This window comes from Coccinella septempunctata, chromosome X (genome assembly GCF_907165205.1).
Source record: "Coccinella septempunctata chromosome X, icCocSept1.1, whole genome shotgun sequence".
Lineage (NCBI taxonomy): Eukaryota > Metazoa > Arthropoda > Insecta > Coleoptera > Coccinellidae > Coccinella > Coccinella septempunctata.
The window spans coordinates 1,019,391-1,044,185 of NC_058198.1; the positions used below are offsets into that span (position 1 = coordinate 1,019,391).

Here is a 24,795-nt window from a genome sequence, read left to right on the forward strand (position 1 = left end):
CGAAACAGTGACACGTTTTGGTTGCATTGCTTTTTAGTGAATTGTTTCGATGTATTTGTAATACATCTCATTTCACTCCGGTTTCATGATTGGTTTTCTTTCTCGATCAACGCACGTACCTAACTACAAAAACTGAGCGTTTTCGGCGTATGAAAAGCGAAATGCAGGGATGATGAAAGGGGGTTGGATTGAATGCGAGCTTATAACCTAGATAAGGAGGCGGCAAATATGTGTCAACTTGCACTATAAGTGGGAATATCATCGGACATCGTTATCTTCAAAGCAGAAGTAGATTATCACAGTTACTTCCTGGTTACTTGAAACTTAGTGCCTACGGCATGTATTGTCATTCACCCTCAATTGTAATCTCTATTTAAACAGTTCAAGACAGCTAGAATATCGTTCACAGGATATATCGGTCAGAATTCACGTCCCCTCTCGTGATTTCTATTGAATCTCACGTTAATTCAAATGTCAAAATGATTATACCGACAGTTTTCTGTACACGACTTCGCTAAGAATGGAACGGTCAGAAAATACACTAGTATACATCACGTGATAAAGTAAGCCTTATTGCATAACAATAAGAGAGAACAATTTTCTTTCAATAGATCAAAAATATCTTTCCAAACCTCTTAGCATCACAAAAACTCAAATAGGGGATGTGGAAACATAAAGCAAAATAACAGAACTAAAGGAAACTTTTCTTGGAAGTTATGAATGTCCAGATACTCGGCAATTATGCGGGAAGGAGGTATTGAGGGTAAGAAAAATATTCAGTGTATTTTCTCAAAAATCTAAGGTAATCTGCATAGAATCTGATTATATTTGATATCAAACGATTGAATGGACTGGAACGCAAATTGTTCTTATACCCCCTGAATGGCAACCAACATTTAAGGATCTTCAATTCCGGCCTTATCAGCAACTATTATTGTTTCCTGAATAAGATTCCCGGAATGAGGATTCTCGATTCGTTTGTGCATGAAAATCTGTATTAGAGAATTAACGTTGTACACTTCATTGTTCGTCTTTGCAGATGTTGTTTTGATGAATATTTTCCGCGATTTTCTTGTTCCCCGTCTAAGGAGCACCGAGATAATACACCCCAACAAATAGGATTTCAGCCAATTAAAAATGTCTGAGGAGGAACGCACTTGAAGGGAGGAAGTCTCCTTGATACCTGGAATTCATTAGTGGGAGAAACCGACCAAATAATGTGATTGAAGAAAGTAGAGAGTCACCTCTTTCCGTTTCGTTTTTCATCTGAGCTTTCGCCTTCTGGACGGTAGGCATTTTCCATCGATAGGAGTAAGGTTCAAGAATAATATTCAAGGTTTGTATAGGACGAAATGAGGTGTTACGAATTGGGAGAAAAACGAACAGGTCGGATGTGGGATTGTGGAATTTCTCTTGATGAGAATTTACCTTTTGTCTGAAACCACGATAAGGGCTATTATCCTCCTGTAATTACCCTGTACTTGAGTGCTGTTCTCGTTGAGATTATAATGAAATAAGTTGGGCAAAAATGTAAATTATGTGGTGTCAGAAGGAGGTAAGAAAGAGGAGAATAATTGTATATTTAGCGGTAAAATTTTCCTTTGCCTTTTATAGGATGATCTCTACGGACTCCATTTAAAACTCTTTTATCATACATTCTAGTAGTATTTCACGTTTCCGGCTCGCTTATGAATAATAAATACTGATATAGAAGCGTAATCTGTGCCTGAGCCCCTTTAGCCAAATGCATATTCTCCGACTCCGCCAGGGAGCCAGCTACTTATCAGACTACTGCTAAATTAAAGATAAAAAATATACTGTCACGTCCATTCTAAGTTGGCTTATTCAATTTCCATCTCCACGGGGCGCAGCTAGATATGTGGGACCGAAGAAAAAGACACCGTCAAATCCGTGGCGCCCTGCTTGATCACGTTCTTAAAGGCCCCACTTGTGATCCGATTAACTCCCAGCCACCGTAGCAATCTCGGTAATGATAAAAATGCCAATAAAAATTAAGGATAATACGGGGGGATGGAGAAGAGTTCGCCCAGCTACGCTCCCGGTACTCCCAACTCGCAGATAAGGAATCAAATTAGCGGAGATTATCGATTCCCGGAATGATTTGAATTTAAAATAATTTCGCTATTGACTTTGGATTAGAATTTTTACGGATTCCTAAGAAGGTTATCCCTTCTCCAAGGAATTTTCCGGTCCCCTTCAATCTCGAGAAGTACATTCGATCCATTGGGGCAGCTTTGAAAATACAAACATTCTCCCACGACTATTCATGATCGTCTTCGAGAGCGGAATCAATAGGCGTTGATTCATGCTTGAATCATTCTATGGGGCAAGACCCTCGATAATCAGGTACTCCTCAGTTTTTGCCAGACCTATTTTCATAAGGTGCTGCTTGAGGTGAAGCAAGATCCAAAAACTTTTTGGACCCCTTTGTTGTAGTTGCATTTGCCTCCACACAGAAAAGTTTCGGCCCTAATATATAAAAATTTTAATCCAATTTGTAGTCCTTGAAATGAGCGCAAAATCTAAAAGATGGAAAATGTTTCAAAAAGTAGAGAAAGAGTTTTTTCCCTCGAGTTAAGGAAACAAAAGGATTCGCTGCGTAAGTTCTCACTTCTCCTCACCGTTTCTTATTGAGGTAACACAAAAGAGCAAACGAACAATCCGGTACATTCAAAGGGCTCTGTATCGCGCGAGATATTTCCTTGCCCCATATTTAATACTCATAATTTCATCGAAAGCATAGGAGAACCTGACAATCGACTTCTTTAAAACGTTTTCCTAAAGCAAAGCGCGAAGAGATAAGACCCCGGCAAACGCCAGAAGACTACTTCTGATTGAATTTTAATTAAATTTTGCGGAAGATTTTCCAGTGATACGGTGATAGGCATCCCTATATTACCCGGTAACAGTTTTTCTTATTAGCTACCACCAAACAATATGCGGTTAGCTCAGATGCAACCGTTGCGTCTCCCCCATTTAAAGAGTGCTGACAGGAAATTAATTCTCAAAAATGAAAGCTGCCAAAGTGGTCGGTTCGCTGACAATCGAGGCCGATAACGACGCATTCGTCTTATTTCGTTTAATAAACGAAGCTATACACGGGTTATCGTTCCTTCTGGAAAGGCTCCTCCAGTTCCGACTAAAGAAATCATTTTTATTTCATTCTCCACCCCCAGAACGCTCGTTTTATTCCAAACACACGCATTATGAGCGTTCCTTTTCATTCATCGCTTCGAGTTCAATTTTTATCCATTTCTACAGCGTGTTACTTATTACAATCTGTACTATAAGAAAAAGAAATTTTCAATTTGAAAGTCGATCGATAGAACTATAAAATATATTGATTATGTGTTGCAAAATGGCGAATGCGATGAATATGTATATTGTATGAAAATTGCTCTCCATACAAAGGGACCCAAAAATGATTAAATTCTATGTATGGTAAAGGATAAATGTGCAAACCTAAGGAACAAATAACAACAGAATATAAGCAGAAATTACAAACCCCTATAGTTGAAAAAAAAGGTTGGAAGAAGTTAGCCTTTAAGTAACACAAAATAATTGAGAGACACATTTGAATGTCGCAAACAAGAAAACTACAACATTTCAGGTTGTTTCAAAATCCGATTTCTTTCGATACCAAGAAAAGTTCTTTTAGACAACCTTATAGAAGAAGTTCGAAAAATGTGAGAAGGTGGAAGAACACAGAAAATCTATAAAAAAAATGATATGAAGGGAAGGAAGAAAATAGTTGGTTGGCGACATATCTGGCGTACAGTTAATAAGAAGAGGAATATCAGGATGAGGCTTAGCTGAAGTAAGCCAAGTTTCACAATATTTTTCGGTATATAAGTAATCCTCTGCCAGTTTTATGATAGGTGGATAATGTTATTGGGAAAAGGAGATTAAGAATAATGAGGGGGTTCCCTGCTAGCTCGAAGCGGTCGTATCTAATGACGACCTGCAGCCTCCTTGTGGGGCTGATTTCCTTCAGATATATCATAATAATTCCTAGCTAACTGCAGATTCCCTTAACGTTTGTGCGTCCCGCTATACAACAATATAATTCCAAGAACGTCGTAAATCTCAACTTTTAGGAGTGCTACGTCCCGCTAAAGAGAGAAAGCGGGAAAGGCAGGGGATTAAAGATCAGTAATCTTATAGGATAGATGAATTATGGCGGTATTTGGCGCTTTTCTCTGCCGCACTCGGTTCCCTTCTGCAAAAATCCTTTATGTTTTCCAGGAAAATGCCATTTAATTGGCCAAGATTACGGCTTCGAAATTAATTAAAATTCTATAGGGCATGCATCTTGGGCGAATCGAACGACCCAGGTGCGGCAGCGTCTTCGCCGTCTTGAGCGTCTTCGGCGCCCAGTCCAGGCGGCGTCAATGCAAACGAGAGAACGGGCCCAACCTAAGTATCATCATATTTTATTCGCTATCTGCGTTAATCTCTCATATACGGCACCGTGCAATCGGCAATAACCATTAAACACGCCAAAAGATTCCCCAGCTAAGTCTAAACTCGCGCAGAAATAATACTCCACTGAATATATCATCGTGGTGTCAGGGAACCCCACAAGAGGACGGACTCATCCTAAATGCTCCCCGGAGCCCCAAACGCCCCGAAAATTCCACTGAATTACCGAAATAATGGAAACACTACTCAACTTCTACAGGGGACTTTCGATAAACTATCAATCTGAACTCTATAAGAGGAAATAGTTGATGTCTCATTTTTACCAACTTGGACTCGAATTTGAAATCATTTTTGTTTGAATATTTTTGTTCTATGAAGTTCTGGAAAGAACATTGATGGAAAATCATTTGTAAGTATACAAAAACCCAGATGGTACTTCGATGTTTAAAGGAAGGAAAATCTGGGAGGGTATTAAAATAGATTTTTTAGCAAAGAAAGAATCAGGGCCTGACCTGTCTGTTCAAACATTACAAAGAACAAAGAAATAGCTAAAATAGACTTTATCACCAAGAAAAATCTACGATTCACTCCTCCCATTGCCAATTTCACTACCCAGGGATGAATAATTTCACTTAGAGTCCATTTAACCGAAATATTAAGAGAAGAATCTTCTGTTACAACCCTGGTAAGCTACCGCGCACTCACCACCCTCGTTCTGCTACAAAGATAAACATATTTCATTTTGTATATGAGCTCTATATTCTTGCACGACGTTATCAGAGGCACCTATGTGCCTCCAGAGTAAAAGCCACGTTAACTTTTTCGGTCTGTGAATCTAACCAAATCCACATTACCCTGATTATTCGACTACGTTTCTTTTGAACCGACCTTTTTCTTTCATCCTATACCGTTCTGATAAAATGGTTGTTAGAATATGAATAGACATTAACTCCAATCGAATTCGATGATTTTTTTTCTTCTACATTATAAACTCCTACTGTCACCATGGCTGATAGATCCGCACTCAGGACACAGCAACCTGCAAGAAGTACTGTGTGATCCTGTTGATCGAATTCATGAAAATTTTGAGGTTTAGAATGAGTTCGAATGAAATTCAGACCAAAACATTGATTACAATAGCAATTACTGAGATAAACTAGGAAGTACAACCTGATTCGACTTTTTCTGACCCTTTCAGAGAAAAAACACAGCTCAATCCACCTCGAATATTGACTCTGAATAGAAAAAAGGCCAATCTAGAATCACTTTATGAAAACCTGCCAGGGATGAGAGATCCTTGTTGGATCATTTGTGAAAGCATGCAAGGAAGGGCTATTTGGTTCACCTCTTTTCTTCTCTGGGGTCTGTATGACCTAACCTGACAGAGGGATCTGATGGTATGAAATATAGCAGAATATTAAAATGGGAGAGATGATTTGGTGAGTGGAAATCAATTTCAGGACTTCGAAAATATATTGAAGAACAAAGTCAAGTCAATGACTGGAATTGAATGAGGGGTAGGTATTCGGAAGCAGAAGAAAAAGACTTCCACAAAAACTTGTGGAATCCTCTTTCTCTGGAAGGTAAAGTTATCATCATCCCCTCAGTATCCCGCGAATCCTGAACACTCCCGTTGTAGGAAGTTTGGACCGCCATCGCCAGGAAAGAATGTATAACGGTGATAGTGGAACGGTCCCTTAAGCGCACGCCTTAGAGATGATGAACGATTATTGAGTTAAATAAACAGTCCGTGCGAGAAGCCGTAACTTATAAATATCTATCCTGTTTTCCTTACGGGACTTAGCGTGATATATAGCGGTGTAGCTATAAGGATTATAACTGTTACTCCTTTCTTCATAAGTTGGAGTTGCGGCGTCTCTCTTGAGCTTGCATAACTCGCTATCGTCGCCTGCTACGGATATCTTAATAAGATTCATGAAAGGACGCCATATTTTATATCTTCCGTATATGCAGCACGGGGCGCTACAGCCGCAGACTCTGTCCGGTCTCACAGATAAGTCGCCGTTTTTAGGCATTTACCGCCCCACAATTCATCCACCACGACCCGTTCGGTATGATCAATCTCACCTCCACCGCTCCTTTACTCCACCTTCACGATTTCTCTTTTACGCAGATTTAATAAAATTATTCCGAAACATGGGATTCATCAGTGTTATTTATAGACGAGGAGTATTCGCTTCTCGCAATCACTGTAATTTGAGGTGCATAAACACGATCTGCAAGGATCAAACGCGCCAAACGACCAGTGCATTAACAGGATTCTCAATCAACAACTGGAATTCAGTTCGCGTTGGAATTCTGTAAGACCAGAATACCAAGGAACACTTGAACGAATCTCGAAGAAATTAGATCTCCAGATCTAGCAACCCCTTGACTATCTCAAGGAAATGATTCACCACGAAAAAAGAAATTTCGAATGCCAATTCTTTTCTCTCGATGATTTAACTGAAGAAAGATTATTATATGGCAGAATGGAGCTCATAAACTGATTGTAGAAAGTTAAGGCTACTGGAAAAGTTTATGTAATTGAAGAAGAATATCAGGATGATATGCATCTCAGGAAAACGTCAATAACTTTTGACGGGCAGTCCATATATTGGTCGGTGTGGCCATTCACCTGAAATTGATGCCTGCCAAATTATTTCGAAGGTAATTTGAGATGAAAATCTCGTTTGAAAACTTTTTTTTTTCCATTCATTCCACGATTTATAAATCTGCTTTCCCCTTACATTCATTGTTAACAAATTCCCTCCATTTTTTCGAGAGAATGCATAATGAGAGGCATATTCTACTTGTCCAGAAAGAAGGAAGCTCATCCCAAACATACCCCTTATTGACAAATAGGGTCTTAAATCGGGACTGGAGAAAAACCACCGCAAACGTTTTAGCTCACTCATTTCTCTTTGCGCTTCGATTGAACCGATTCAAAAGCCACTCCACTTGTCATCCGCATCATTCCTTCTGCCGCCCTATAGATCAAGCTCCAGATAAAGCCTCGCTGAAACAAGAGATTACACGTGCTCCGGCTTGGGAAGCAGTCCCCTGAGTTTATAGATCAAATACTATATTGGTCGTTCTCTAATCCAACAGTTATCTTGAAGTGGACAAAGGTTACCACGGAAAATGGAAAGACAAAACATTGAAGTCTGCTTTTCGTATAATACATTCCGCTTTGGTGGATTGAGTGGGTGCCATGGACTCTATGGAGGAATAAACGAAACGGGTATTCAATCGAGCCCATTCTTTACGACTTCCCTGGATTAAATGAATTTTCTGAGCATTGAATCGAGACCCTGTCACAATATACCGATCCTATTTATAATTTCTTCGAATCGAATGAACCGTCGACATACAGGGAAGAATATGAACCTGATAGCCTCACTAAAACGCCAAAAGGCATCCCAATCTATTTCTATATTGGATATTTTTTTATCAGATTTACATCATATATTAATAATATATTTATCACGCTGGAGGTTGAGGTCCTCGACATATATTCAATACAAGAACCTTTGTAATGGCACTGAATATCAACCTTCAAATTTCCATAACGTTACGTAGACGCCACTCAAAAAAAATTACATGCATTCAGTAACTATGATACCTTCATTTATATTTTAATCAATATATTTCATTTTTTCAACCTGCTGATGATAATGATATCACTATTATCAAGTTCTTCTTCAATATCATCAATTTTTTTTGGAGCACAAAAAAATACATACTATAATGAATTCAGATGAAATGTCATCCAATCTTTAAAGTATGCATTCATTTTCCTACAATTACTTCGAAATCTATTCACACCTCATCAGCAGGTCTCCCATCCTGATTTCCCTAAAGAAAAAATTTCCTGTTTCTTATTTCTCCGAACGTTGCCAGCGATGCAGCATCCGTCTCGGAGTCAGCAAATTCAAATTCGAGAGATCTCTTGACCGGAGAAGCTAAGTCGATATTCTCTAATGCGAAACTTGAACCGTTCGACCGAATAATACATAAATTCAATTCCGTTCATTGGCTCAATCCAATAAATCAGGACGGAAAAGAGATTTGTGTATTTCTAGGATGAAATTTGGAAAATATGCAACTGAATCGCCAGTCCTTTCAATGGGGGACTCGTCAAGGACGAGATCGAATTATTCTTAAGGATATCAGCTGGGAAACTCATGAAAGTAGATGCTGGATACGAAATGTTATATTCTTAGGAACTTTTTGGACTCGACAGACAACAAAAGACACTGTTGAAGTAGCCAACATAGTGATAATTGTCAGCTGTTATAAAACAAACGAATAGGAGATTTTGTATTCGCAAAAAATTAATCAGAGTAACAAAGTATGGACATTATCCACCCCTGTAGTTCTATACAATGAATAAGAAAAGAGACTGCTCTCAAATATGTATTGATAAGAGGATCTTGTAGATATGTATCTAAGACAACATCTGAAATTCGTCATAGAGGCGTTTGGTTTCCAGCTCATTACTTATTATCAAGTTCTCCCCCAAAGTATGAAAGGAAATGCCCCCTAATTGGCCTCGGTATTTCGCGTATCGTTCGAGGTGGTCATTCAAAGAGACGACTTATGTGGTATTAAGAAAGATTTCGATACATCTGTGAGGGTATTACCAAAGACTGGTTCTAACTTAGTACAGTAAGTAGCATAAACTGTTGAGACGTGCATGTTGCGGCAAAGGAACGTTACCTTCCTTCTGACCACCATACAACCGCTTCTTAGAAGGAGCTAAGAAATCATTTAACATTCCTTAATGAGCAATTACGCCGTTAGGACCAGCTCAGATAAGGCACCTGAGTTGAATGAAATTGAACGAGAAAAAAAGGAATTTCCTCCACTGAAAACTGTCGACGAATGTGGAACAAAATTTGAGGAATAAACTTCTTGAATTTAATGCATATTTGAACACTGAATCTAAGTAATATTAGCTAGTAGTCTAGAGGCATTTCTTGGACTATCTACCAACAAGCACGCCATCCACATAACGCGACAGGCATAAAGTAACCCTTAATGGACTATTACACATCGTTCTCGGGGATCCTGTGAAATTAATCTCTTCCGGGTGCGGTGATTTCAAGCCAACGAAGCACGAGTTAAAGCCCGACGCTTCGGCTAACCTGTTGCTGAGCTCAGAGTCATCTTCTATTATTACTATGGACATTTTTTCCGGAAGTTTCACAGAAAACTCAACTGACTTAATCGTCTCAAACGAGAAGTGTATATCCAATGCAACATCTTCTAATTTTGAAAAAACTGAATTGCAAATAAACCGAATAGATTTTGGAAATGGTTCGATTATCCCATCAGAAGAATTGTAAAGTGAAATATCATTATTTCGAAAATGGAAACAGAACATATTGACCTCAAAGGCATTGAACAATTTCGAGATGAAAATCTGGTCATGATATAGGGCGCAACGAAAGAATAACTTCATGAAAAAATTGGATATGGGGCACAAATCTGAAAAATCGCTTTTTTGCGTGTATAAAAGGAATGGGGGATAATTTTCGAAATTTATGAAGATGAGATGCTCGTTTTTCACCGGTGTCGTCTCAGCTGTACGCCAAGGACAAGGAAACTATAAGCCGGGCTTATTACTTCCTGCCGTAGCTTCACACTTGATCATATTTATGTGATGTCCGGATTATCAGTAGCCGACTACCTCTTACACCTCCAAGACGCTTCATATCGATTTATGGGACACCCTTAGTCCCCGCTCAAGCCTTTCTATAAATCCCTATTAGGCGAAAGTAATTAGCTTTATATGATGACGTATCGTTCAGGACGGTTGGTAGATTCGCCAAGAATAATGAATTTTTACACCAAATAATTGGTCTTCACCAGTATCGAAACATCCTAATACCTATACACTGTCTTATTTTCAATACCTAAATGATTTTATATGGGCCAATTATGGTAGCTATACACGATGGTCGATAATATGAGAGAAAAAACAGAAAACAATCGATTTCGAAACCGTCTCTCCGAACAATTCAACATAGATGATATACTAAGAAGAATGCGGAAGAATCAATAAAAAAAAGATGATTGGAAATTGTTAAATTTTCGTATAGTTACCCCATTTTCAATTTTGAAATGAAACTGAGCTGTTTAAAATAATAAAACCCACTGAAAAATCATATGTAAAATATTCAAACCGATTTTGGAGAATTTCCCTCAGCAGTTTAAAAATAACACAATCAAATTCAATGGAATTCATGAAAAAATGGGGAAAACTTAACCTATTTTCATTTGAAATGACAACAAACTTCTCTATACAAACAATCTGATCAGTCGATTGGAGAAATAACGAAGATGAGGTGAAACTTTTCACAGTAATGAATGAACTGAGAAAATTATATTAATCTTACACCTCTTATGGTTATGTATCCAGTGCAACCCATGTTGCTTATCTGAAATTTATCATATCATAATCATTTGTTTACACATTCCGTTTATCTCTTTACCTAGAATTGGATCCTGAGTAAAATATGTAGTAAAGCTTTGTATATGGATATATACCTCTCGAAAAACCCATATTTGTAGTTGAAGAAGTTGTATTTTACAGAAGAAATTAACGATGTGAAACGAAAATTTGATGCGATGAAACTACTGTGCTTGTTTTTCACCATAACAATATTCGAGATCGTCAGTTTGAGAACAATAATTCCACTGGAACCCAATTTTCCATGTCCGAGCTATTGTAGATGCGACTATTTTGAGAAAATTGTGCAATGTGTAAATGCTAATTTGAGTGAAGTTCCAGAGAAAATCGATACCAATGTGAGTAGAAAATTTTCATCCACCTATATTTGAAATAGAGAACGTAGTCAGAATAAGTGAAAATTTCGATTTGAATCGACAAGACAAGGCAAAATTTCCAAAAGACTTGAGGAATTTTTCGAATACTTTAGGGGATAATAATGAGAAGGACGATGGAATGGTTGATAAAATAATTTTTCAGTGCAAATTGAATATTTTTCGTTACCACAACATAAATTGAGTAAATTTTTGGAATTCTCGAGTTCTTCACAAAATAAATTCAATTTGATATTAGGATTTTCTAAATTTACATTTCTTGATTTAAAAAAAATCGGTTTTGAGACCCTATTTCAATTATCGAAGGTATTTCCATCTATCGGAAACCACCTAGAATGAACGATTCTCGCTGAAGAAGTTGCCCATTTAGCCATCTCTCGTGATAAGTTTGAACTGAAAGGCTCAGAATTTTGGAATTAACAGAATAATTCCTGGGATAAAATTATTTATCGAACGATTCATTCACACAGCTCTATTAGACAAAAATGAGAGGACAACAAGATAATATTCGAAAGGATATATCAAAGACATTTTCTGTAAAATTCATTATTATGGTAAGGAACTATAATGATTGATCCGCGATGCTATTAGTTCTCCTAGAGAACGACAGATGGCAGAACGTGGTTTTTAATCTTTATGTGTTCTTCAGATAATTGCAATTAATAATTTTGATAGAATAAAAAGAAGCGGGCCTAAAATTTCACTTCAAAATTATTAATATGAAAAAAAATCTATAAAAATTGAGACCAGAAGTTAGGCGATATCAATATCTTTTAATGGCAGAACGTTCTTCTAATGAATATATTGATTGTTTAATTGAAAAAACTGAAGAATGAACCCTATTTCGTTTATAATTGATAATTGCGCCCAATAACGTGGGGAAATTGCCCCTTAATTGTTTGATTTTCGTTCATTTGTCGATTAATTGAATTTCTCAATTTCAGGTCACATTTTTCACTTTATCTCACAACAACTTCAATGGGATACCACTGGGCATAACGAATTTAAAAAACTTATATTTTCTGGATCTATCCTATAACCCTGATATAACTGTCGTTGAAGTGAACTTCAAACATCCATCCCTGAGGAATCTTCACATGAAAAGATGTTCCATCAATTACATCGATAATAGCATTTTCCGAGGATTTCCCGACTTGGAAATCCTGAATCTGTCTGGTAATCCGATAGCCTTCGTCAACAATACCCTAGATTCACCGTCCTTGAAAACCTTAGTTTTAAGTGATTGCAGATTGAAATACCTGAAGCCTGATGCATTTTCGAAACTGACATCTCTATCATTTTTATCACTGGCTGAAAATTCAAATATGAAGCAGTGTCACAGTGAGTCAGAAAGCTTGCTGACATTGGATTTGTCCAACTGCAGCTTAGAACATCTACCTACTGGGCCTCTGAAGAAAGTTGTGGATTTGGATTTGCGTGAAAATAATATTCAGATGTTGAGAAACAAGAGTTTCGCCCATATAACCAGTGTGGAAACGTTGAATATATCTTTCAACGCTATCAAATCCATCGAAACCAATAGTTTTTCACGGCTGGACCGTATAATAGTGCTCGACCTTTCATACAACAGATTAACAACTATAGAAAAAACAACGTTCAAGAAGAACGAGAGGCTGAAGTCCTTGTATTTGTCACACAACTACCTCAGAAAGATCAAGGGAATTTCCAGTGATAGCTTGGAATTGCTCGATTTGAACTTCTGTGAAATAAATTCTTTGACGCAATATTCCTTGACGAATCTTCCTGCATTGACTGAATTGCACTTAGTTCGTAATCAAATATCACACATACCCGATAATATAGAGGCACCACACTTGGTTTACTTAGACATAAGTTATAACGACATTAGTTCCTTGAACAACGCTACCTTCGCCTCATTGAGGTCCTTGAGATTTCTCGTTTTATCCGGGAATAAGCTCACCACTCTAGATCCCAAATTCTTTCCACAAGTGATCGATTTATCAATCGAAGATAATCCCTGGTTGTGTGACTGCGAGGCTTTGCGTCAAATCTACTTTTGGATGATAAGAACAGACCAGAATATGAAGAAGCTCAGATGCCAGTTACCTGTGAAACTGGAGGGTCTTACATGGGAAGCGGCGTGCTCCAGCACTTGGTCCAAATTGAACCACCCCAAAGCGAATGTATGGATGTACAGCCTTTCATTTTTCATCACTGTCGCAGTTCTCATTTTCCTGGTATACGTCTCGAAAAAACTAGATCAGCGAAGAAAAATTCAGGCCGACCAGCAAGCTGCCGAAAGGCTAGCACTCGAGAGGGAAGAATTCGTTCAAAGGCAGGAGAGAAGAGCACGTCTTCGACATCTAGTAGAACAAGAGGTTTCACGGAACGCTCCAGATCCAAGGGAATCCCAAGGACCACCAACATACAACGAAGCTCTTATGTTACCAAGGCTTGATGCCTCCCACCCAAGCTTAGCAGGTAGTTTACACAGTTTCTCATCCATGAGCAACAGCAATCCGGATGTTTCAAAAAGGAGGAGACCCAGAAGGAAGCGAAGAAAAAAATTATCAGCATCACAGCCCGAGGTATCGTCTAACCCTAACCTTACAGAAGGGGAACTAGATTTAACAGACATTGAAGGACAACAGGGCAATGTAGAATTAGAGGAAAGTAGTTTTTAAATTAAAAAAAAATAATGCAAATCGAAACCTAACTTGTTGCATTGGAATATCAGTCGATGTATCAGTATTATGTAGAGAATCGATATGATCAGGGATAATTTTTGTACTGAAAATTTTTATATTTGTTCAATCTAATATATATGTTATAAAATGCTATAATAAAATGTTGTAGTACAAATCGCCTGTGTGAATTCTCAATTCAAACTACCATGATCATAATGGAATAAATCGCATTTAGCTCAGAGGTAAAAAATTATGCATTCACAAGACAAGATTCAGGTTAAAGAACAGTGTGGTTTGATTCGATTAAATTTCATGCTCGGTGGAATTCAATCCACTTCCTAGGTTGTAATTTTTTTTGTTTTCACTCAAACCGGCGTGGACTATGGTAACATGCGATTTGTGAATTTTCGTTTTTATCCGATTTAATTGTTGTAAACTTCCGCTCTTACTTCCGGTCTTGTTGTACAGAAAGCACCACAGACAAGCTGTTATCGGGGGCGATCTAGTGGTCACTTGGTGGGACATTCCTATCTGGCGACAAAAGTGAGCTTCCCCGATTTCTCCCAATTCATTTTACCAACATTCTGTGAATTCTTGGTCAAATTGTTGCAGAAAATCGTTATCGTTCTGAGAAGTCCATTATTTATAGTTCATTAACGTTACGATGTTAATTTCCAGAGCAATTGTTTCATTATCATTCGTTCATGAATAAGACATGCCGAAATTGCGTCCTAAATTATATTCAATCATTTATATTTCTATCATACATAAAATATTCTACAACAGAATTTGAATGAAAAAAAATTCATGTCTAACCATTTCATTTCGTTTCGCTCGAGTAGACCAATTTAAGTATATGTAGCCAGAAATACATATATGCGAATCTTAATACTCCTTCATATTAATTAAAGGAATAATGAAGATTGCGGATGTCTTTTCAGGGATCTCTACAATTATATCCAGTCAATTACCATCCAAATTCATAAGAATCACTCCTAATTTACTCATTGGCGAATACCCCTTATTTAATAGAGAATATAAAAGTATATCAGAGGAAAATTTCCGAAGGGCACTAATTTTGATGAAAAATTTTAGACATAGATCAAGTTTCACCACGAACTAAACCAGTACTGTACATACACAGTTCCAGCTGTAAAATGGCTCTCAAAACAGAAAAGATCCTTCATCATTTGATCTTCAAAAGGTCCAAAATGTTGGTACACGTGTTAGTATAATAGCAGTCGAAGAACACATTCATTGATGGATTGCATTCAGGGGAAGCCTACTGATATTGCCGGCGAAACAATGGAAACATCTTGCCAGGAAAGAAACACAAACAAAGAACGGAGACCTCTACCTCGAAGGGGTGCCATTTGGACATGTGCAACTTTGCAACGTGCATGATCATATTCTAAAATCTGCCCTTCTACAACAAGACCATTAGAGCCAATCAGTGGTTCGAAAATTCCTCATATTATGAAATTTACATACTAGAAACTAGAACTGACCTAACCAATTAATAATTAATTAATAACTCATTCAATTTTGGGGACCAAGATTCGCCTAGAATTTTTCCAATGCTCTTTTACCACACACGTTATCAGAAGAAATAAACCCAAAGAATCGTTATACCTATAGGAATATATCTAATCCCCAAGTATAGTGAAAGAACCCCTCGGACATAGATGTGGGGTCAGGTAACAGTCAACCATTCATAAAAATGTATGAATGGATGCAAGTTAATCTACTATAGGTGTGTCAGTTCCTCAATTCAAGATGAATTTGATCGCGCCTAAAAAACGTCGGCCTAGTGAAAGTGGAGCTTGCATGATTACTAATGTGAATGAACAACAGTTTATTCATGAAAGTGTCATCCGTCTGAGCATCCTAGGTAGACTGCCTGATAATCAATATTCCAAGAAAAAAAAAACGAAAAAGAGACACATTTGAATACACATAAATTTTAAATTAATCATAGTTGGAATCGAATGTTAGAAGGTTCATTACGTTAGGTATAACATTTGTATTCTTTCAGACACTATTGGAAGCGGCCCTGTTATTATAAAATATATAGGATCGTTTGATTTTGAAAGGTCTAGCAGAATTAGTACGTGAAATATTAAGGATTTCGCTAGGTACAAATCCAGATTATGCTAGCACTGAATAAGTAATATAAACACCGCCTTCCGAGATTTATATACTGGCTACTAGTTTCATAAAATTTAAATTCCTTCGTGATATTATACCTAGTTGAGTTCTGAGTGTGCAAAGGATATATTGACTTAGCCTTTGACTACCTACATAAATATATATGTGACATGCTATTTCATACCACGACAGGTTTTTCATATGATATGTGTTCAAGATGGTTGATTATCGTTAATGGAATGTGAATAACATACATGTTGACTTTGACAATTATCAGCAAACCCTGAAATGTACCTCATGAAGAGTTTATGTCACAAACAAATCGGACAATCGAAAATTTGCAATGGAAACGTATCATTTCACGTGAAAGCAAGATCTTCCAATTAATTCATCGATCCGATATAAACCGAATAATAATTTGCGTTCTTGAATAAACGATTGGCCAGACAAAACACAGTTAAGGAATAATTACGCTAGGAGACAAGGTCACAATCCCTTTCAGTACTGTAGGTAGCCTATTCGTTCTTAGCATATATCAAAATCTATTTATGTTCAATCTTTTTCTTCCGGTTTAAACTATCGCAAATGACACGTTTACTCTTAATCATAATCATTCTGCATCATTCATTTCACACCTACTGCCAATTTTCTACTTTAGTTTCATTTGAATTAAAAAAGGTCGTTGATAAGCATGAGAAAAACTACGAAATGTCCAATTAAATTTGAACAAATAAAATTGGCAGAAGGTCAACCCATGTTACATAAAGATGCAAGAGTGCAGTTTTTCGCCAATTTTGTTTTCTGCAATCTTTCGAATCCTTCTTCAAGATTACTATGTATTTGCGAACACGAGAAACAGAAATAATGGTAGGTGGTTGAAATCATTTAAGATAAATGGTGATACTCGATCAAAATCCATAAGCTATACAGAGTGAATTATAATATTGACTAGGATGATTTTTTCTTTCATTTCTGTTTCGGTTCTGTGAACAGTGTAACAAGTGGTGGGACAAGAAGTGGCTATCGGTGCCATATGCTTCACGAAGATCAACCCCAGAAGTTATTCATCATCATTACAACGCACCGACTATCTGCTTTATAGGAAGAAACGGTTTCCCAAGGACGACAAACACAATGACGGTAAGCTGACCGACAAAGCGATCTGTCGTCACTAATTATCTTTGAAATAGTTCAGAGAGTGGTTCTTATCCTTCAAGCTTTTGACTTATGACTCTTTCGGCTTCACATGGTAGGCAACAAGACTTCAGTCTAGGCTACATATACTACTGGAATTATCTTTTCCAGATCGTGTAGGTTACTTTTGGCTAGAACATGAAAAATTATTCATATCCATTTTTTTAACCTACAGGACAGTAATGAAAGGAGACAATTCAATTGCCATGTTCACTGATTAACCAATAAACATGCAACGAACTCTTCCAAGATTTTATTACTACCTGAAATCGCATAAAATGAAGAATGTTGCAGGTTAACCTCACAGGTATCTAGACATGTGAGTTTTACGAACCCTCCTTGGATTTCACGACAATTATTTATAACCCTAACGATGATGTCTGTTGTAGAGTGGATCATAACTGGATATCTACACTCTCTTCATGTTTTGGGGTCTAACCACTTGTGCATTTCACCAAGAAAATCGAAATTTTTAAATTTCGAGTGAATCAGTTCCTCAATTCTCCATTTCATAGTTTGGTTTCGAAGAATTGGCCACTGAATCATTTTTTTTTTGATTCAGTAAACATCGTATGATCTTTACGTTGGATGAAATCTATGCGGTATTGAACTTCGTGTGCAGAAATTGACAATGATTATCCACTCAGTGAATCTATAATTCGAATACTTCATCCTTAAGAATGCATCAAAGGAGCCAGTTGAAAATGTTATTACTGATGAGACAATTGAATTGGTCGAACACGTGGTCTCAGAAAATTCAATTCAATCAGAACTTGCAGATGCCGTTTCTTCATGGTCGCAAATAGCTTAGAACGATTCGAAAATTGCAGAAATTATCTTGTTTATTCAGAAAGACCCCTACTATTGAGCGCTGAATTCTCCAGCGGTTCAAACGTCCATGTGTACAGGAATATTTAAGAAGATGAACAGAATTGAGAAGTCATCCAGCAAGGAAATATCTACCCTCCCATGAGGGTAGATTTTTCTTGAGAATATTATTCTGATAATGAGTAGTTTATGAGGAATTTTGGCTATCCGGCCTACAGGCGATGCCCTTGGTTGTGTCCTTTAATTATTGGTCTCTGTGCGACTACATTCCTTAGCGCTTTTTGAATTTTTATAGCTGGCGCTATGTTTCAATAGACAAACTAGGGTGATGGAAATAATAATTTATCCTATGCTATTGATTTATATCGCGGTATTTCTCGACAAGGAATTTCAACACTTGGTATGTTTATATATGAACATACGAAGCTCAGTCTACTTCATGATATACGCCAGTGAAAAAAGTAATTCTTCGCCAATTCAATCTTATGGATTCGAGCAGACATAACATAGCCATTTTGAAGCGATATCTTCCACGAAGAATTAAATTCGTAATTCTTTCTTATGATAAAGAGAACAATGAGGAGCTTGCAAATATTCTAAGTATTTCTTAATGAAGAAAACGGTATCAATTGACTAACCGGATTTTATCGAAAGATATTCATTGTTTTTATCATGAGACGATAATCCATTGTGGTTTCTGAAGTGCCTACTGAATAGCGAAGAATAATATCGAAACCGAATTAGATTGATGAAATCATCAACATGTAACAAGAGCACAGAATATATTTCTTTGATATGTTAAATTCCAATCGAAACGTAATTGATATCTGCATTCAAATAACGATATTTTGCATTCCAAGAGGAATGAATTGACTCGGTACCGTGGGGGCGTCACTCCCCAAGTAGTTTGATCCTTATTGAGTATTGAACCAGAGTTGGAGTGGTTGAATACTCAACTGTTTTATTCTTGTCAAACTACCCCGTGCGGTAATTTCATATATTCATAAAAATTCAGTTTTTCCGACTGAAACGTTCATTTAAATATCACTAGTACAAACCTGGAGCTACAAGCAGCTGCCAGGATTGGATGACCAGAAATCGCACCTGTACAAAATTATTACCAGGTGCTAAAATCCAGATGAAATGAGCGAACACACTTTGAGCCGAATCTCAAAGCATCAATCTGTAAATTGCACTTTAATCATGGCAACATTCCTGGAAAGAATGCCTTGTGTGAAATAAATATTCAATATTGAACATTCGAAAATATACTTATGCAGGAATTTCGAAAGATATCATCTCTAAATCCTTTTATTGATTCGTCGCTTGTATCTCAATAAAATTAAAAATTGAATTAATTGCATTCGTTGATATCGTATTTTCAATTCAGCGATAAAACTCTTCTCATTCAAAAGAAGCATTCGAATTGATAGCAGTCCTTTTCTTTCTTTTCATATATTTTATCTAATATACTTGACCTGCTGATTCACACTATTCACAGATTTGTCATCAAATCATTATGAATTCCTTTTTTTCTCAGAATATTTTTTTCAAGTAGATCTGATATCATAACCTGACCGATTTATACCTTGAAATACCTAGAGAGACGGATTGATCACACAAGAAAAAATCCGGATAAGAAGTTCTAATTCGATAACTTTATGTTAATCCTATATATTAGTCAAGGACACATTTCGATTTCATTCCTATTTCAGTTCACGTGTCACCGAACATAGACCCGTGTTAAGTTCGCCCTATTCATATAATACTATTAATATAAAAACTTAGTGCAATGAACTATCAGAAAATGCCTTGTTACCAAGGAACGAGCAGCAGTGATTTTTTTCAAACTCAGCATAAGAGTCGAATTATATGAGGTGTGAAATTCTAATCTTCTGAGGGTAATAAGCTCTTAGCATTCCTTCACGAGATGCAGGATAAATACTAAAAAATTGGAAATAACCAAAATGCGGTACTTTTAATCTGGTCTCCCCCTATTGGGATAACCCAAACACAAAGGTCAACTTGCAATAGTCAGGTCATGATATTCTGATTTTATTATTTGAAATTTAGGAATTCATAACGATTCATGTCAGCGACTAAGTTGAATATACATTTTTTGTGTCATATTGCACACTATCGAAGAGATAATAAAATTTACTATCGGCTATAAAAAAATGAATAGATAAAGCCGAGTACATCTATATGAACAGAAATTCAAAGGTTCGAAATTTAATAAAACAATTTAGGAAATCTAAACCACACGTTAACTGATCGAATACCTGTTCGACATATCGTAATCAATCTATATAAAGATCAGAACAAACACTTCCGAATTCATAGTAATCCTTGGGGTCAACATTCATGGAACCCCCCACAAAATTTGCCGTACAAATTTTAAACGATAGGATCAAATGCAACTTGAACCAGTTACGTATTTAATCATGATTTTTTACCGCACTTTGAACCTGAGTATAAAAACAATCCTTCTTGTACTTTGAAATTATATTAGTCAATATTGATAAGATAACCAAATCAGCATTCAATAAGGTAGCGATTTGACATGTGAGTAAAGAGAGCCCGATGTCGATCTGAATGCATTCAGAAATATCTAACTGGAAATCTGAAGCAATTTCGAAGGAGTATTGAATTTTCAAAAAATTCCACATGGAAGTCTGCTGAAATGGCAGTCCAATCTCATTGGAAAATTGTATTCTAATTTTGAAAAAGCTGATGCATTCACCACCTTCCATACTTAATGAACAAATATGTAATTGGTTTCCTGAGAAATGGACAATTTGAGTAACACATTTCTAATTTCTATTCTATTCCAGAGATAGAAAGCCAAATAAGAATTATCAGTTGACACATATTATGAAACTGAGTAAGACAATGATCTTACGTATTATACTCAAGTATCGAATATGACATAATTATCCTAATGGAAATTAAAATACGATAACACTTTCAGTGTATAATTTTACGAACAAGAAGATCAGTTAAGAAAATACACTCATACTCTAAGTAGAAACTTTGGTGTACTTTTAGACGCCACAAGTTTTACTTAAATAATTAAGTGTTGGGAATTAAATAGGGAAGGGGTACTATTCTTGGAATGGGAGAAAGTTCCGAAGTCATTCGAAATCATATTTAGAAATGGTTAGAAGCCTGCTATTTTGGGAGAAACGTTCCTATTTTATTTCAGCCTAGCTGAATGCATGCACCTCAGAAATTGGGAGAGTACATGCACTCTCCCAATTTCTCCCTGATTTGATGCAGTCCACGAAGGACTCCTCTCACTAATTTGAATATACATAAATATAAAAGTATACGAGTCCTTGAATATTAACGACATATCAATGATAAAGTTGTAACTGACAATTCATTCTCTCAAACACCCACTACAATAAAGTTATACAGTTCCTACACACATATGGAATTGAATGAAAGCATCAGTATCGTTGTTTGCATAGTAATAGGCCGCTAACTGATCTACTGACAACAATGACGTGTCATTATTCGCAGAATCTTCAATGTGGAATATCTAAACTTGTAAAAAACTCGGATTTCCCAAGACGATTATCTCTTACGATGAACAAATAGACATCGATTCCGAATTTGAATAAGCTCTTCCTAAAAATGCGGAAAAAACGTTACGTTTTTCTTAGAAACAAATTTTTCCACCCCCTTTCTTGTCGTTAAATCCAATTTACTCTGGAAACAGCGAAAATCAACTGATGATCCTTCGTGAAAAAACCGTGAGAATAACCGTATTCATTCCCTCCATATTTCTGAGAAATTATATGATATACCTGACCACAGTAAGGGCGCCATCCCTCTACCCTAGATCCCCCGCAACCTCCCCTTTATCATTAACACAATCTGTGTCTGACTAGCATCCAGATATTATGCCACTAACAGAAGCATTCATCTCTATTTTTCGGTGACAGCATTCACAATAACAGACGACTTGCTTTATCTAACCAGATTTTGTTATTTTATGAATTAATTGATTATTTTTTTGTCTCAAATATTTTCGCGACCTCGAATAAGGTTAGAGAATGCAACCACCATGGTTGAATAATCAGGGCTTATATTTAGATATAAACATTCTCGCTTCAATTCGATAGCCTCAACAACTGACCTACAACATCGCAATACTGACCTTTTTTTAAATCGGTAAAAAAAGACGCGATGACCACCATCAACAAGTGTGCGATTTGGCGCAGGATTGCGTAGCCGAAACAAGTTGTCGAGTTATCAGCATGTATGCCCCAAGTCTGCGAGATTGTAACAAAGGTTACACTCTATTTTTATCGAGAGAAAAAATACGATATCTTCACTAATAGAATGAAGCCGGATGGGCCAAATTTTCTTCGTACCGTAAAAAATCGGCTAGTGATGTCTCGTGGTCATGAAGAATTCAATTCGAGGGACCATAAAATAAAATTGCTATTCAGTGCGTACTTCAACTAATAGGTTGATCTTATCGCCCAAAGTGAGGCGCCATCCTGTGCCATTTGAATTCATATCCTCGTCTGTCTCTAACGATATTTCCGCACCATAAAAAGAGGTTGTACAGGTAAATTTTACGGATGTTGTTCCTCAACATCCTCAATACATTGTATAATATCTAGTTTTACTATGACAATACATATTTCCTTCAAGTCCGGAAATGTATTTTTTTTCATATTTCAGAAAAGGCCTCTGGATTCGACAATTTGACTGAAATTGGTGTAAACAATGACAGAATCGACTGATAATTCTTGAGTAAATGTATGAGTCAACGGAATCCGTGAAAAGGCAAGATTCATAAAATTTTCGACGATTTCACCTTGATTTAGGAAAGTTGAAATGATAAATAATAATTATTGAAATGGACAAACTAACTGACCTACACCCAGATAGCCCGTATTGCATACATGCCGACATAGAGGACCAAAGTGACTCAGTCGGGTTTTACCACATGGTAATGGTCTTCGTTATTTCCGGGCAAAACTGACATGGTTAAATTACGAAATTCATCTTATATAACCCGAGACTGGATGAGACGCAGGATTGCGGCACTGACTTTCGGTGAAATTCAATTTTTAATAATTGTTATTATTACGTAACATCGGTGAGAAACGGTCGAACAACGGGTTAACGACTTGGAATATAATAAAACCACGTAATATTTTAATTACAAAAACCAACAGATGGAATCTGAAAATCGGTCAACCATTACACCATGTACCACTATTTTTGCTTCGAATCGAAAAGTAACAAGAATATAAGTAAAAAAGAATATATGAACTAATAATGAAGAAACCCATCCCTTATTGCTTCCAGGGATTCATTTAAAGTATATTGATGGGATCGAAAATTGTGGAAGTAATGATAATATATTATATGATCCCATGAAATAACCCCAGAAGTGTGTCCATGCTGAAGACCTAGAAATCGTCAGCTTCCTTTCCACAATATTTCATCATAACCTAGTTCAATCATTTGAAGCAATCAATCTTGTGAATTTTTACGGTTGGGTGAGATTGAAACCTTCTGATAGTCTCATATCATGAACATTGACAATGACAACATTTGTACGAGAAATTCCTAGTGTAGGTCAGTTCGCTGCTTTGAAAAATTCGTTCAAAGTGAGAAATGTCTTTCACTTTTCCTTATCAAGGAGCACTAATGATACTACTAAGAAAAGAATCGTAACTAATCGTAGACGATATCTATCGTAGATCGAAGGATTTTTTATGCTAACAAGAATCAAAATATAGACTTTAAATAAATTTGATTAATTGGCAATTATATAGATAGATAGATATATAATATCTATCTGAATATTTCGTTTATATTGAATATAATCCAGTTAGTATCTATATGGAAAAGATCTACAAGTTTCGACGAGTACGTTACTGGAATGATTATGCTATTCCTTTAGGATTCTTTGAAATTGACAGGAAGCGGCAAGATAATAAATGTTCGACAGGAAACTCGATGAAAATCTAGGAACATACTCAAGAATTGTGTTAGTCATTTAACAAACGCAAGACTTCCATGTAAGGTTCGATAAAAGTAACAGAAACGCACCGTGAATATTAAAAATCGCGGTATATCTTCATCTGCGTAATCTACCAGAAAAATTATTGTGGGAGAAGCAATAACAATTGTTTCTCAATGTGGGTTGATAATACTGAAGAAAAAACCCTTACATTTTCTCCATAGGACTCTCTTCTCCAGAAAAACTGGAGAATAGAGACCTATAGAGTAATTCTGAATATCATTATTCTTTTTATCGAACACACGAACCGAAAAACCTTGCCCAAAATTAATTTTTTTGGAAATTTCATAAAAAATTCCTCGATTATCCATTCCGTGGATAAAAATCGTTCGACATACACATATTTGAATTGAATGGAGAATAATAATAGGCTTTATATCCAACGTTCAATAATATATGTATATTCCGATTAGTAAACATCTAAGCTCTTCGAAAAATACCTCTTGCTGTGGAGGTTACTACCAAAGAAAATGTATCATTATAATCGGCATAAAAAACATAGTGAAATGTAGCCATGAATTCGTAAAATACGATTGATCATCGCTACTAGTATTCAGTTGTAATTGATGATACGATACTCGTTCATCAAAAAATTCATTTTATGGCAAA

At 36.5% G+C, this 24,795-nt stretch overlaps 1 protein-coding gene across 1 annotated transcript; it reads left to right on the top strand.

The window, feature by feature from the left end:
* The first annotated feature begins 10,900 nt into the window (after nucleotides 1-10,900).
* Nucleotides 10,901-14,139, top strand: LOC123321661 (carboxypeptidase N subunit 2). Its single transcript, XM_044909388.1, has 2 exons — nucleotides 10,901-11,259; nucleotides 12,240-14,139. Exons 1-2 carry the CDS (start codon nucleotides 11,080-11,082, stop codon nucleotides 13,959-13,961), a joined length of 1,902 nt encoding a protein of 633 aa, XP_044765323.1. The 5' UTR covers nucleotides 10,901-11,079; the 3' UTR covers nucleotides 13,962-14,139.
* The last annotated feature ends 10,656 nt before the right edge of the window (nucleotides 14,140-24,795 follow it).

Coding starts and splice junctions, on each gene's coding strand:
- LOC123321661 (XM_044909388.1), top strand. CDS start 11,080: ATGAAACTACTGTGCTTGTTTTTCACCATAACAATATTCGAGATCGTC. Junction 11,260..12,239: donor CAGAGAAAATCGATACCAAT/GTGAGTAGAAAA, acceptor TCTCAATTTCAG/GTCACATTTTTCACTTTATC.